Source organism: Pezoporus flaviventris, unplaced genomic scaffold (genome assembly GCF_033815535.1).
Source record: "Pezoporus flaviventris isolate CSIRO_AGI_PZ_B2104156 unplaced genomic scaffold, CSIRO_AGI_Pfla_v1 ptg000069l, whole genome shotgun sequence".
Classification (NCBI taxonomy): Eukaryota; Metazoa; Chordata; class Aves; order Psittaciformes; family Psittacidae; genus Pezoporus; species Pezoporus flaviventris.
This window is the reverse complement of record NW_026892617.1, coordinates 574134-587716: the sequence shown is the minus strand read 5'-3', so window position 1 is coordinate 587716 and position 13583 is coordinate 574134. Positions and strand designations below refer to the sequence as shown.

The window sequence follows — 13583 nt, the reverse complement described above, 5'->3', positions numbered from 1 at the left end:
TTTTTACCACCTTTCTTTTTTTTTGCTACAAAGCTCAAATTAAGACACATTAAATCACCTGTGAACAGTGAAAAATGAGTACTGTTAGGGTATTTCAAAGGGAAAATCTAATTATGGCATAAACTGTCAGGCAGCACTTAAATAAAGTGAATTAAGAAAAGAAGAGTTAAAATCTTGTACCACAGGAATTCAGTCCTGCAGTTGTAAGTGCAGAATCACACAATGGTTCAGGTTGGAAGGGAGCTTAAGGCTCCTCCAGCTCCAGCCCCTGCCACGGGCAGGGACCCCTTCCACTAGAGCAGCTTGCTCCAAGCCCCTGTGTCCAACCTGGCCTTGAGCACTGTCAGGGATGGGGCAGCCACAGCTTCTCTGGGCACCCTGTGCCAGCGCCTCAGCACCCTCACAGGGAAGAGCTTCTGCCTAAGAGCTCATCTCAGTCTCCCCTCTGGCAGGTTAAAGCCATTCCCCTCGGCCTGTCCCTGTCTAAAGGGGGTGTGCACAATTATGCCCAATGCCCCATGCTCCAATGGCAGCCGGCTCCCAGTCGGCTCTTGCAGCAGCGGTGCTGCGGAAGGGACAGCTCTATGCCATGCACAAGCCCTGCAATTAGCGGGACTCACGCCTTGCTGACAGTTATCTTAACTGCTGCCTGTGTGGGGCAGGGAGCCGGGACAATCCTGCAGCCATCTGCCCAGGAACACGCCACAGGGACCCACAGTTGGGTTTCAGTTGGGATGGGAGGCAAAGGGATTGCCCTGCCCGCAGGCAAGAGCAGGAAAAGAATGGAAACTGGGAAACAGCACTGCCCCAGAGAGCTCTGTGCAGGACCCAATCCTGTGAACCCCAGACATGGAAAGAAAATTCACTGACACCTCTTGAAAGCAGGAATCGGATGAAATGAAGGACCTGGAAAGGGAGATTGACATTAGATATTAAGCCAAAGTTCTTCCCTATGAGGGTGCTGAGGCGCTGGCACAGGGTGCCCAGAGAAGCTGTGGCTGCCACATCCCTGGCAGTGCTCAAGGCCAGGTTGGACACAGGGGCTTGGAGCAAGCTGCTCCAGTGGAAGGGGTCCCTGCCCGTGGCAGGGGTTGGAACTGGAGGAGCTTTAAGGTCCCTTCCAACCCAAACCAGTCTGGGATTCTATGATGGGCAGGACATATGTGCTTGCTGATATTCAGTCTTTGAGTGACCAAACTGAGCAGGATACACAGACAAAGTGAAGGGAAAGGGGAAAGAGAAAAGGAGCTATTTTAAGAAGAGAAGCCAATAAAATCCCACGGAACGAGAAAGCCTGGGCTCGTGAACGGCGGTGTCCTACGAAGTGTCATTGCACCAGGGACACATCAAAGGGGCTGCAGCGCCGCAGGGATGCTCTGCAGGAGGAGAAAGGTGTGATTCAGCCCTGGAGAACTGCTCTGCCCTGGGGCAGGGGGGACTCCGGAGCAGCTCCATGGCTGTGAGCTGTACCCGAGCCACCAGCAGCGATGGCTGAGCCTCACCCTGGGTGGTGCGCGTTGGAAAACACACTCCTCACAACAGGAAGGGATGAGTGTTCCAAGGTGAATTTATTATCGCAGTGAACACAGGAGCTCATGTGCACCCTCCTGTCTGTTCCAGATGAAAAACGTTTGCTCTTTACCTTCCTCCTCCTAATAAAGCACAGACCTCACCCCGGGAGACCAGGGAAAGCCCAGGGCTTGCAAGAGCAGCACGGAAGGTTTGCTTTTGGCAAAGCATGCATGTGAAAGGGGCAGCAAAGATGCCCAGCGTGGCGGTACGGCTGCTATTTTAAGGGAGGACAAGTGCCACTCTCCTATCTCCATTGGGGCCACACAGCTAAAGGTGGGCCGAGCACAGAGCTCGGGAAAGCACTTGGAAGATCGCCATCGGATTTTGTGGCATAGAAATAGCCATGTGAGCTCTGCTGTGATGGAACACGCCACAGTGTGAGGCTGCCTTTGATCCTATTACAAGTAAACACCCCAGAACAATCTGCTTTTGCATCAGCGGGAGGAGCTGCACTCTGCAGATGCACAGGGTGCATCCGCAGGTGTGTGAAGCGCTTGTGTGGTGCGGATCCTCATCCAGACCCGGGGAGGGATGGGAGGAGAAACCCTCCGGCCATGGACGGGCAGCAGCGGTGGCTCCCGTTGGATGCAATCCCTCCCTTGTCCCATAGGAGAAGCAGCTCCCTCCTCCTCTCCGTGGCTGAGCCCCTGTGCTCCCCAGCACGCCGGGCCCGAGCAGCCCTGCTCAGCCTGGGCCCCACTGTGACAGCTCCCACCCTCATGGTCACAATGGCTCCGATGGTCACAATGGTCCCAATGGCCCCAGCAGCCGCGGCAGCGCTGCCTCCAGCTCCAGCACTGACAGCTCCGTGTGCCGGGGTCCCTGTGTGCGGGTCCTCAGCAGGGAGATGGCCTCGCAGGTGGGAGCTCACGGCTTGGCAGGAGGGATTCCTGCTTTCCCCATCCCCTTCCCATGGGCGGCCGGGACGGAAGGGTCCTGGTGGTGCTGGTGTGATGCCTCGTCCCTGCCCTGCTGCATCACCATCATCTGTGGAGAACTCAGAGCAAACCCTGTGTGACAGACCTGGGATGGCTCCATAGGGACAAGCGCAGGATCAGGGTTCTCTTGCTGCAGGGCAAGGGGGGTGGCAGAAGCACAGGGCAGGACGGGCAGGGGAACCCTCATCTAGAATGGATGTCTGAACCCTTGGTGATCCCTTGATTTACTGAAATCGTTGTTCTCTCTGTGACCCCACCTGTGAGGATGTTCCTTGAGAGACAACAGCAGTTTAGCAGGGATTAGGGATCTCTAAACACATAACTGGACGCAATAGGATTATGTGGGATTCTTCATTCAGCCACTGAGCTCTGGCAGTGCCATAAATAGCACTGAGGACATTGAGCTGATGCTTCCCCTCAAAGACAGGGATCACGTAAGCAGATGCACTCCCCCAGCAAGGAGGATGTTTCTGCACCCTTAGGTGCCCCAAGGGATGAGCAGCAACACCCGGGGCAGCCGAACCCCATCACAAGAGTGCTTCACAAGGCACGGTACCCTGCCTGTCACTGGGAACGGCTGTCAGCCCCTATCACCGACTGCGTGCAAGGCTTGCACACCTCAAAAGCATCCACATGACTTAGCAGTTGGGTTTTCAAAGCAGCCACGGCCTCTGCTCCCCACCCCAACTGCACTGCTTTAATAACACGAACGCCTCCCTGCTGGGTGGACGCACCTGCAGTCGTGTGCGTACTTGTCTCTTATCTTCCGAAGCGAGAAAGGCCACGAGCTATAATCATGCACACATGTGAACGGGATCGTTTCTGAGCAAATCCGTGTTCGGGGCAGGGCCACGCAAACCACACTGAAATGATGGTCATGGTACAAACTGTGCTCTTCAGGAGCCAAAATCCATCTCTTTAAGTGGAGAAAATGGGGGTAAAGTGTTTAAGTGCTGGATGAAATAATGCTTGTCCTGAGCTCCAGCAATGGAACCTTGCGAGCATCTGGTAAATGAAATGGGGAAATGGGTAGCAAAAAAAAGGTGATGAGTCCATGGGGATGGGGGCATTTCCCTCGAAGGGGATTTCTAAACAGTTTGCTGGTGTCCCCCCTCCTAACAGGTTTAGGAGGCAGTGCTCAGAGCACAGGATCAGAAATAGAGCACCCGGTAAGCCAGGGCGTCACGGAAACTAGGAAACCTCTTTAGTGGGTTAAAAATAAAGGCAGACAGCAAAGCGTTTATTTAGGACGCCCAGGAGTAAAGCAGTTAATTGCTGGGGAAGAGCCAGTTTCCATTAGCACGGAGGAGTCATCAATGAACACAAGATAACTGAGTCATGGTTAAATAACAGAGCACAAACAGCTGCTCAGTCAAGCAGAGCCTTGGAGCAGCCAGGGGTGACAGCTCAGCCCCATGTGTGTCTTGGGGCACACGTCCACACCGCCTCCTCTGCAGAGGGGGGATGTAAATGCACAGTGAAGCCTGTGATGGACCGAGGACCACAGGGGCAGCTCGTGCATAGGGCTGGTGGCATTGGCTTTGCCCCATGACTTCAGCAACGTGACCCAGCTGGTGGTGGGGAAGAGCTTTGCCTGTTATCAACAGCCCAGATTTTCCCTGCACATCCCCAGGAGGGCGAAACCCACTTAGAGATTTGGGAAGAGCAGTGAGCACAGCAGCACAAGGCGCAGGGTGGTGGTAGGCACCCACAGGGTGACCCGGAGGCTGCTGAGCTGATGCCCCAGGCTGTGTTTGCAAAGGATAGCGTTATGGTTCTGTCACCACTGATACATCCCATTGCGTCTTGTGGGTCAGATGGGGTTGGACCATCTTCATGGCTGGTTTGCCATAGCTGTGGTTAGGTGCAGGCTTTACAAGGAACAGGTACCGCTGTCATCTATAGCTGTCACGGTTGAGATCTCCATCTGGGACTGGGGTTCCTTGTGCCAAACACAGAAAGGAATTGCATCCTCCAAAAGAGGCGGAAGGGGGAGCCAGGTCAGACTGACAGCAGGGACATCAGAAGCTGGGTAGCACTTTATATTCACTCTGCCCTGTTACAAATAACTAGTCAAGAGAGAATCAAGTGCTTTGAGTCTTGCCATGGGCATTTCTCACTATGATTTCCTTCATTTCCACTAAGCCTTTTCTGTATTTCCAGTGCATCATTTGATTTTAAACTCACTTTAAGCACTTTGAGCAACGCCACCTTCGATTTTTAGCTAAAGAAAGGGCAGTGTTCAAGGCCAGGTTGGCTAGGGTTTGAAGCAACCTGCACTAGTGGAAGGTGTCCCTGCTCATGGCAGGGATTGGAACTGGATGAGCTTTAAGGTCCCTTCAACACAAACCAGGCTGTAACTCTATGAAATGGAAATAGCTGCCTTCTCTGCATTTACACTGCCTACTGACTGCCTTTGCAATGGGTGCAAGCAGGCTGGTATTCCATAAGCTCTGCTGGTTTGCTTAACTTGCTGCTTTTTGGTTACTAGTACAGGGGCCTTCTGCCCTGGTGAGGAGAGCAAAGTGTGCGGTCAATTGCAGTGAGTTTGTCTGGTTCTTTTGCCCCATAGAGGACTCAGCCACCAGAAGCCCCCGGCAAAGACCACAAGAGACCAAAGGGAACAGAGGAGACCAAAGAGAAGCAGGATGCCTCCCACTCGCCGCCCATCCCAAAGAGCCAGCCCCCTCCAGCACAGCCCCACAGGGCCCGGCCTTTGGCTGCCCACTGCATTCCTTTTGTCGCCCATTATGGGAACCGTCGGCCCAATTCCTTCCATTTTCTCTTCTACCAATCCACTTGCTCCAACTCGTACAGCCCCTTCTCCACGGCGCAGAAGGCAACGTGCGGGTACCGCTTCCACCGCGACACCGATCACACCAGGAAGGTGATGGATGTCCCGAGTGCAAACGTTGTGAAATGGAGACCCATCCGGGGCAAAAAGCCCCAGGGAAACCCAATAAATCCCAAGGAATGAAAGCAGTGATGTGTTCTGGTGTGACTTCAGCTTCCCACTGGGTGTCTGAGCCACAACCAGGGAGCACCGCAATGGCTGGTGAAGCTGTCACTGCTCCTCAGACAAACGTGCAGGGTGGGTTTTGCTCTCAAATCCTAGCCCCGTTTGTCCTGTCATTTGTTGCTACCAGCTTATGTGGAGGCAGTGTGTGAATGGTGACCCAGCCAGGCCCATCTGCACAAGGAACCTGGCTTCTGCTCGTGCTTTGGAAGGACTTCTTCATTCACCAGGCTTTCCCCAGACACAGGCAAAGCGTTGTCCTTTGTGAATGGAAAAGCGTGTTTCATTTGTGGTGCTCAGAAAAGAGATGCTAATTGGAGCTGAAATGGCGGGGGCACGTGCCTGCAGCTGTCCTCAGAACGCAGCATGAAATATCTAAGGCAGAAGCTCTTCCCTGTGAGCGTGGTGAGGGATTCTGATCCTGGGCAACTGGATGCACCGCTAGCAAGTACCTGAAGGAGCTGCTGAGCCTGCATCCACATTTAATACCCAACCTTTCTGCTATTAATGAATGTCTCAGTACTGCAACCCTTCTGTGTGCCACAGGACGGGCTATCCCAGCCACATCCCTTTGGCAGTGGGTCAGGGTCCAGGGCACCCACTAAAGCACCACTTTGCTCGCAGAGCTGTGCCTGTTGCTGCTGGCCAGTGTAGGATTAGCACTTCCCAAGCTAATTCCTTCTTTGTAACTGTTTTACACTTGCAGAGCGCCACTTGCTTTAGCAGAGTTACTCCTAATTTGCAATACTGAGCTCTGCAACACATAAAAGCTGGGCTTTTTGTCTTAAAGTTATATACATGGACACAAAAGTAAGTGTTACAGGACAGACTCTCTGCAGGTTGAGATCCAGTTGTCACATCCATCTTATTACTAGTGGATGATCTGGTCCATGCTACTTTATCTCCCAGTCCTTCCCTGAGCGCTGTGCATCAGGGTAAAACCAGCACTGGTTGTGGTCATATTTACATGGTAATTCATCATAAATGAAAATCAAAGCTGCATTCAACAGCACTTGCATCAGCTGAGTGCTGGTAACATGGGATGTGCCGTGTCCAGCACTGAAGAGATAGAGCACAGGGCTCCATCAGCTGGGAGGAATGAGAGCTTCCCTGGGAGAGGATCATCACAGCGTGTGGTGTCTGCATTTAGAGCACTTAAAGCTTTACCAGTCAAAGCAATTATGTTCCTATGTTGGTGCCAGCACACCAAATTTACCCTCATGCAGCAGCTCTTACAGGAGAGGACATGGTGCCTCCCCCTTCCTGAATTTCAGGCTCGGACTGGAAATCCTCCAGGCAGAGGAGACCAAACCTCAGTAGCAGCACTTCCGAGTGGTTCTTCTCTTTCTTCTCGCTCTGATTTTGGTCCAAAAGGTATTACTTACGTGACCCCCCCCCCCCCCAAATCATAAATGAGGTGGATTAGGAGATTACATCATCTCAGAGAAAATTCCACCCCCTGCTGGGCCTGTAATCTGCAAGACTTGCCCATTTTACCTCCTTTCTATTTTAACCCTCAACTCTTAATGCCTGGCAGGAGCCCATCGCCCCCCTGCGCCTCATTGGCCGCCGGGGAGGGATTTGCTGGGTACTTAAATGCCACCCTCTTGTCCAAAGAGGATTTTGTGCTTTGGAGTTTCCCTGGGGAGAGGTGGCTTTTGCCTCCATCACCCACACACAGGCAGCTGGATTCTTCCCAACGAGTGATCCCTGCAGCGCACCAACACCGAGACTCTAAAGGCAAGAAGCAGAAGTCAAGAGAAAGCCCTCAAATTCCACCTCAAAACACCCATTGCTTTGGCTGCAAAGTGAGCCGAGATGGGGAACATGGACGGGAAATCCGTGGAGGAGCTGAGCACCACCGAGTGCCACCAGTGGTATAAGAAGTTCATGACGGAGTGTCCTTCGGGCCAGCTCACCCTCTATGAGTTCAAGCAGTTCTTTGGCTTGAAAAACCTGAGTCCTGCTGCCAACAAATACGTTGAGCAAATGTTTGAGACGTTTGACTTTAACAAGGTAAATATCGTCCTCCCCGCTCAGCCTGGGCAGGGCTCGGCTCTGGGTGTGATGTGCATGGGGGGTACGTGGGTGTATGTGGGATGGATGTCCCTGTGCGTGGCAAAGGGCTTGGAACAAGAGGATCTTAAAGTCCTTTCCAACCCTAACTGCGCTAGGACTCTGTGTGTGTCACTGTGGATGGTCTGATTCTCTTTGGCATCATAAATGATAGGTATGTACAGTGAAAAATGGCAGCAAAACCTCCCCATTTACTGCCTGCTCTGGGAGAAATAAGATTTGGCCCTGAGCTGATGTTTTCCTTTTAAATGACTCAAATAGTTTGGTTTTATCTGTGTCTGTGATCTGTTTCCAATGAGGTCCCCTTTAACCCTCATATAGCGAGTGTTGTGACAGAGGAAGAAGCGAGTGGGGTGAGAACAAGTACTGCATTCATGCAGAAACAGAGAGTTCCCAAGCGTGGCACGAGCTCTGCTTTGCAGAACAGACCTGGTTTGGTTTTCCATTGTTTTAAGTTATAGATGGACTAGAGTTTCATTGCTTTTATTACATGTGCTCAGTCCCATACAGTAAGGAGCTCAGGCCTTTTGTTGCCCATGGAAAGGCTTTGCATCTCAGGCTGTGGCTGTGCTGCATCCCTGGAGCAGGGTAGTCCCAGAGCACCTGCACGAGCTTGGGAATGCTGTTTTCCCAGCTCTGGAGCCAGGAGAGAAGCAGATGGATGCTGTGACTCCAAGGGGAAGAAACATCCAGGGCCTTGGAGCAAGCTGCTCTAGTGGAAGGTGTCCCTGCCCGTGACAGGGGTTGGAACTGGATGAGCTTTAAGGTCCATTCCAGCCCAAACCATTCATGATTCTATGATTCTATGTTTAAGCCTTTACCTTGCTCACTGCCCCGTGTTTGAACGCCTGCCTGAAAAAGGAATTGATGCACAGGAAATCCTGCTGGGAATGGGGCTTAGTATCAATTTATACCTAATCCGGCACCTGCAGCAGCAGGATAAAGCAGATGATCTATTCCTGAACAGGCCTTGATGGCTTTTCTCATTGACAAAACGCTGGCTTATTCTCTATTGATGACTGCCCATGGTTTGTAGTGTCTATCATTTTCCTTCAAAGCGCTCTCTATCCCAATGGTTTGTGCCATCAAAATGCTCTGTGGCACTTTAGCAAGCACCCTAGAAGCTGTGAACATCACAGGGTGGTGGCATTGGTGCCAATGGTACCATAACCCGGCCTGGGAGCCGTCTGTGGGTCCAGCTGAACGTCTCTCAATGCTGTGGTGTGAGCTGGTGCTCGGCAAACACCGGGGAGGAAAGTCAAAGATAAAAGTATTTGTGCTTTCGAGGTAACAGAGTGAAGCAGACACACAAATGGCACAGGGACAGAGCAGCTCCTTCCCAAAACACTGGGGGAATTCCTGAGCTCATTCCTCTCTTGAAGCTTTGCATGGGAGAAAAAAGCAGCGGAAAAGAGCTGTAAAGGATAACATCAGGTAATCCATCAGGGTTCATCTGTGTAAACCTGCTCCTCTTTGACCTCTGAATTACCACTGCTTTGCATAGGCTCCTTCCGCTCAGGCTGGCTTTGAAGGTTAGTCTAAGCCATGTGCACCCACTGAGTTTGGTTGTTATCAACACATAACAGCCCTGTGTGGATTAACAGAGCCCTCAGCACATGGAGTCTTCCAGTGGGGACATCCATAAACTGGCCAGGAAAATCTCTTCCTGCCTGACTCTTTGCTTCGAGTCTCGTTCAGATTCTACCCTTCTGCTTCCAGGACGGCTACATAGATTTTATGGAGTACGTGGCAGCTCTGAGTCTGGTCCTCAAAGGGAAGGTGGATCAGAAGCTGCGGTGGTACTTCAAGCTCTACGATGTGGATGGGAACGGCTGCATTGACCGGGGAGAGCTGCTGAACATCATCAAGGTGAGCGGCTCAGCCTTTCCCATTCCTATCACCCACAAGGGTCCTTGGATGCAGGTACATAGAAAGGCTGCAACAGGAATGTTCCAACCCAAAGGACACCTCCCTGGTAAATGAACAGGCAGTGGCCAAACCTGCTGCGTGTCCTCTGCCAGTCCCACCGGCCTGGCCGCCCTGCCTCAAGCACCCCACTCCGGCACGCTCAGCCCCACAGCAAGCCCTTGTCTCCCCATTGCAGGCTGTTTAAGCACGTCCACTGCAACCCAGGCTGAGATAAGCACTTCGATTTAATCGCAGGATTTGCAGAGGTGGACGGCTCCTGGCTTATCCCAGTGCGGGCGCTTAATCTTTTAATGCATTGATTGCCTTTTTAAGGGATTTTAATCTCTGGGTTTTTTAGCAAGGATTTATTCCTTTCAGAACTAACTGCCTGCATCAAAGCTTTGGTCTCTCACATCTGGTCACTCAGCTGCTGGTACCCACCGGTACACAAACCTCACAACACTCGGTAGTTATCCTGTGTCCTTCTTCCCCTCCAGGCTATTCGAGCCATCAACCGGTGCAACGAAACGATGACGGCTGAGGAATTCACAAACATGGTGTTTGACAAAATCGACATCAATGGAGATGGTGAGGAGCTTCCTTACGCAAAGCCAAATCCTGCTCCCAGCTTCCCCCTGCCCTGCAGGCCACAGCAATTCCAGATGCTGGATGGCCCAAAACACCAGGATGTGGAAGAGAGCAGCTCCCCATGAGGGTTTAACTCATCTCCTCCGTGGGCTGGAGCCACTGCAAACTGTCCCTTGTTGTACTGGCAGGATTTAGCTGGGATGGGGTTTGGGGGGTACGACACAGACCTGGGACACCAGGAAGGGCCCCGTGTTATGGTCCATGTAACTCCAGGGGGGCTGCAGTGGGAGCAGAGAGGCTGCAGGGCTGAACAGACCTTTTCCCACTGTGCTCCTGCAGGCGAGCTTTCCCTGGAAGAGTTCATGGAGGGCGTGCAGAAGGATGAAGTGCTGCTCGACATCCTCACCCGCAGCCTGGACCTGACACACATCGTCCGGTTGATCCAGAACGATGGGAAGAACCCGCACGAGCCGCAGCAGGAGGCAGAGGCTGCCCAATAGGCTCCCGGGATGCCTTCCCTTCGTCTCTGCTTCCCCCCCTTTGCATCCTTAAAACAAATGTGTTTGTGGGAGCTGCCCCAGCACCAGTGCAGCCAGCGATAGACTATAGGGACCAGGGTCTGCTCCTAAGCTACCGCTCCCCTGGCACATGGCTCAGGGGAGTCTGGGGCTCTGCCTTGGTCCTGCCCAGTGCAGCAGTGAAGAGGGGTGCTGTGATGGCAGCTCATCGTGCTGGAAGCACACATCTCCCCCCAGGACTGCCAGTGGGACCTCTTGTGTGAAGCAGGGACACAATGCACCAAGAGAGCCTCACACCAAGCAGCGGCCAACACCAGCATCTGCAGGGGATGAACCCCAGGGCTGCCAGCACTTGGCCCTGGTGAAAGGAGGTCCCCAAAGGACACACGTATGAAACCTGCACAGCAGACCCGAACCTTCTCTCTCCATGCACATTTCCAGAGCACAAGATCAGCATTTTTAGCCGTTGCTGCTTTCATTTGCTATTATTCTGTTAGCAATCGTTAATGATCATGTAAGATCATTGCCCAAGGAGGTTGTGAATTCTCCATCCCTGGCAGTGTTCAAGGCCAGGTTGGACAAAGCCTTGGGTGGCATGGTTTAGTGTGAGGTGTCCCTGCCCATGGTAGGGGAGTTGGAATGAGATGATCTTAAGGTCCTTTCCAACCGTAACTCTTCCATGATTCTATGATTCTAAGAGAAAACCACCTATGAGCTAGAAAAAGGGGAGTGGTGAATGCAGTGGCTCCTCTTTGTTTTTAAAGCATTAAAAACACAGAATGGTGCCTTTTTTGAACAACTATCTGAACTTTCAGGGCATGCTATTAGATCTTAGGCAGAAACTGTTCCCTGTGAGGGTGCTGAGGCGCTGGCACAGGGTGCCCAGAGAAGCTGTGGCTGCCCCATCCCTGGCAGTGCTCAAGGCCAGGTTGGACACAGGGGCTTGGAGCAAGCTGCTCCAGTGGAAGGGGTCCCTGCCTATGGCAAGGGGTTGGAAGTGGATGAGCTTTCAAATGCCTTCCAACCCAAACCAGGCTGGGATTCAGTATTTCTGTTTGGAATACCTGGAAGGGCTGCGATGGCGGTAACCTGAGAGGGGAAAAAGCTGTGCCCGTTTGTAGGAAGATTCCTGCGTGTCTCCTCAGCTGCACAACAAAACCTCTCCTCCAAGTTACGCTCTGTGGCACCCTCGAGTGGTTTTAACGACAACGGCAGCAAACTGCACGCAGTCTGAAGGGCTGTGCTGCTAGAGATGGACCAGACACCATGTCCGCACCATGAGCATCCGCAAGCACCTGAGTATTCCTGAGCAGGCAATGGGTACCATCCATGGCACAGTGGGCTCGGGGACCGTCCCCTGTGGAATAAACCCCAGTCACCCCTTATTAAAGCATCCTGGGCACAGGAATCTTATCTCCCGGTGCTGATAACCAGTGCCAGGAGCAGGGGCTGTGCCCAGGACCCAGCACACGCACAAGGAGGTTGTGAGAGCAGCAGCCTCAGCCCCACACCAAGCTGGGGTTGTGCCTTGGCTGCTCCTCGAGAGGGATTTCCTCACCTCATACGAGGCAATACAGGACACCAGGAAGGAGCTCCTGGCTAGATGAAAGTTGTTATTTGGCATTGGATGCTTGCAATTCATAAGCAACTTTCTGACCATTTTTCCTGGGCATCTTTTTCATTTGACTGTGTTTCACCATGAAGCTTTTGTAGTGCCATTCTCATAGCGCACTAATAAAGCTGTTTTACAAGGCTCTTGCAGGTTGTGCTTTTTCTCCCTCAGTCAATCATTCTGCTTCCAGCAGGACACATTTGCTGTCTCATGCAAGTGCAGAAACCTTTGTTTTGGCATCATGAAGCTGCCAGAGGGGAGACTGAGCTGAGCTCTTAGGCAGAAGCTCTTCCCTGTGAGGGTGCTGAGGCGCTGGCACAGGGTGCCCAGAGAAGCTGTGGCTGCCCCATCCCTGGCAGTGTCCAAGGCCAGGTTGGACACAGGGGCTTGGAGCAAGCTGCTCCAGTGGAAGGGGTCCCTGCCCGTGGCAGCGGTTGGAGCTGGAGGAGCTTTAAGGTCCCTTCCAACCCAAACCATTCTGTGATTCTAAATAGAGGGTATTTAAGGGGGATGTGTTTGAGATACTTTCTAAATTTGAGGTGCACTTCCCTTTGAAGGGGAGGAGGAAAGTCATCTTTTCCCATCCTGCCAGACCTGAGCACAGGTACGGTGAGGAAACGAGTGTGGTGAGACCACAAGAAGTCCCTATAGTGACCAGCAAGGGGCTGTGTAAGTCCTGGCATGGCCGTTCAGTTCAACATGACATGGGAAGCTGCACATGGGTGCTTTGGGAATGACCCGGACACAAACCTTACCCCTGGGCAGCCACCAAACCCCAGCTATCCATGGGTGAAGCTCCCCTCTGAGAGCATAGGCAAATAAAGAGCATGCAAAGCAGAGCTCTGTGCTTCCCCCAGGAATATCCCAGAGCATCCCAAGATAAGATTCCTGCTGCTCCCTGGTGCCTCTCCCCACCAGCCTCCTTCAACAGCAGCCTCACCTTCAGCTTTCTTACCTGATTATTCCATCTTCAATCCTGCCCACCTTCAGAGGCATCAAACGTCAGAGCAGATGGTAGAAGCTCAGGAACATCACATGGCATTTGCCTTTTCCAAGCCATCCTATCTCCCAATTTAGACCCCAAGGAAATCCGATCAGTCAAATCCAATCCTAGCTGGGCTGTAAGTCTGGAAAATGGATTATGCAAAAGGTCTGACATCAACAGCTTGATGTGAACGTTGCACTGAGTTTGGGAGGAGATCAAAGCGTTTATACCTATGGGTTTAAAAATAGGACTAAAACGAAAGCACCTTGTGATTTCTTGACAAAAGATTACACAACTGATAATAGGAATGATTTTCCACTGGGTTATGCCAGCACTAACACAGGCCTTATCCAACACAGGCCTTATTCAC

General features: G+C 52.3%; 2 protein-coding genes across 2 annotated transcripts; both read left to right on the top strand.

Moving 5' to 3' along the window:
• Window positions 1–2353: 2353 nt before the first annotated feature.
• CIMIP3 (ciliary microtubule inner protein 3) lies at window positions 2354–5492 on the top strand. Its single transcript, XM_061471833.1, has 2 exons — window positions 2354–2431; window positions 5083–5492. Exons 1-2 carry the CDS (start codon window positions 2420–2422, stop codon window positions 5485–5487), a joined length of 417 nt encoding a protein of 138 aa, XP_061327817.1. The 5' UTR covers window positions 2354–2419; the 3' UTR covers window positions 5488–5492.
• A 1588-nt stretch (window positions 5493–7080) lies between these two features.
• Window positions 7081–11050, top strand: GUCA1A (guanylate cyclase activator 1A). The gene is made up of 4 exons (XM_061472000.1): window positions 7081–7542; window positions 9322–9471; window positions 10008–10098; window positions 10438–11050. The coding sequence occupies exons 1-4, from the start codon at window positions 7345–7347 to the stop codon at window positions 10596–10598; spliced, it is 600 nt and encodes a 199-aa protein (XP_061327984.1). The 5' UTR covers window positions 7081–7344; the 3' UTR covers window positions 10599–11050.
• Window positions 11051–13583: the final 2533 nt, after the last annotated feature.

Coding starts and splice junctions, on each gene's coding strand:
- GUCA1A (XM_061472000.1), top strand. CDS start 7,345: ATGGGGAACATGGACGGGAAATCCGTGGAGGAGCTGAGCACCACCGAG. Junction 7,543..9,321: donor AGACGTTTGACTTTAACAAG/GTAAATATCGTC, acceptor TTCTGCTTCCAG/GACGGCTACATAGATTTTAT. Junction 9,472..10,007: donor AGCTGCTGAACATCATCAAG/GTGAGCGGCTCA, acceptor CTTCCCCTCCAG/GCTATTCGAGCCATCAACCG.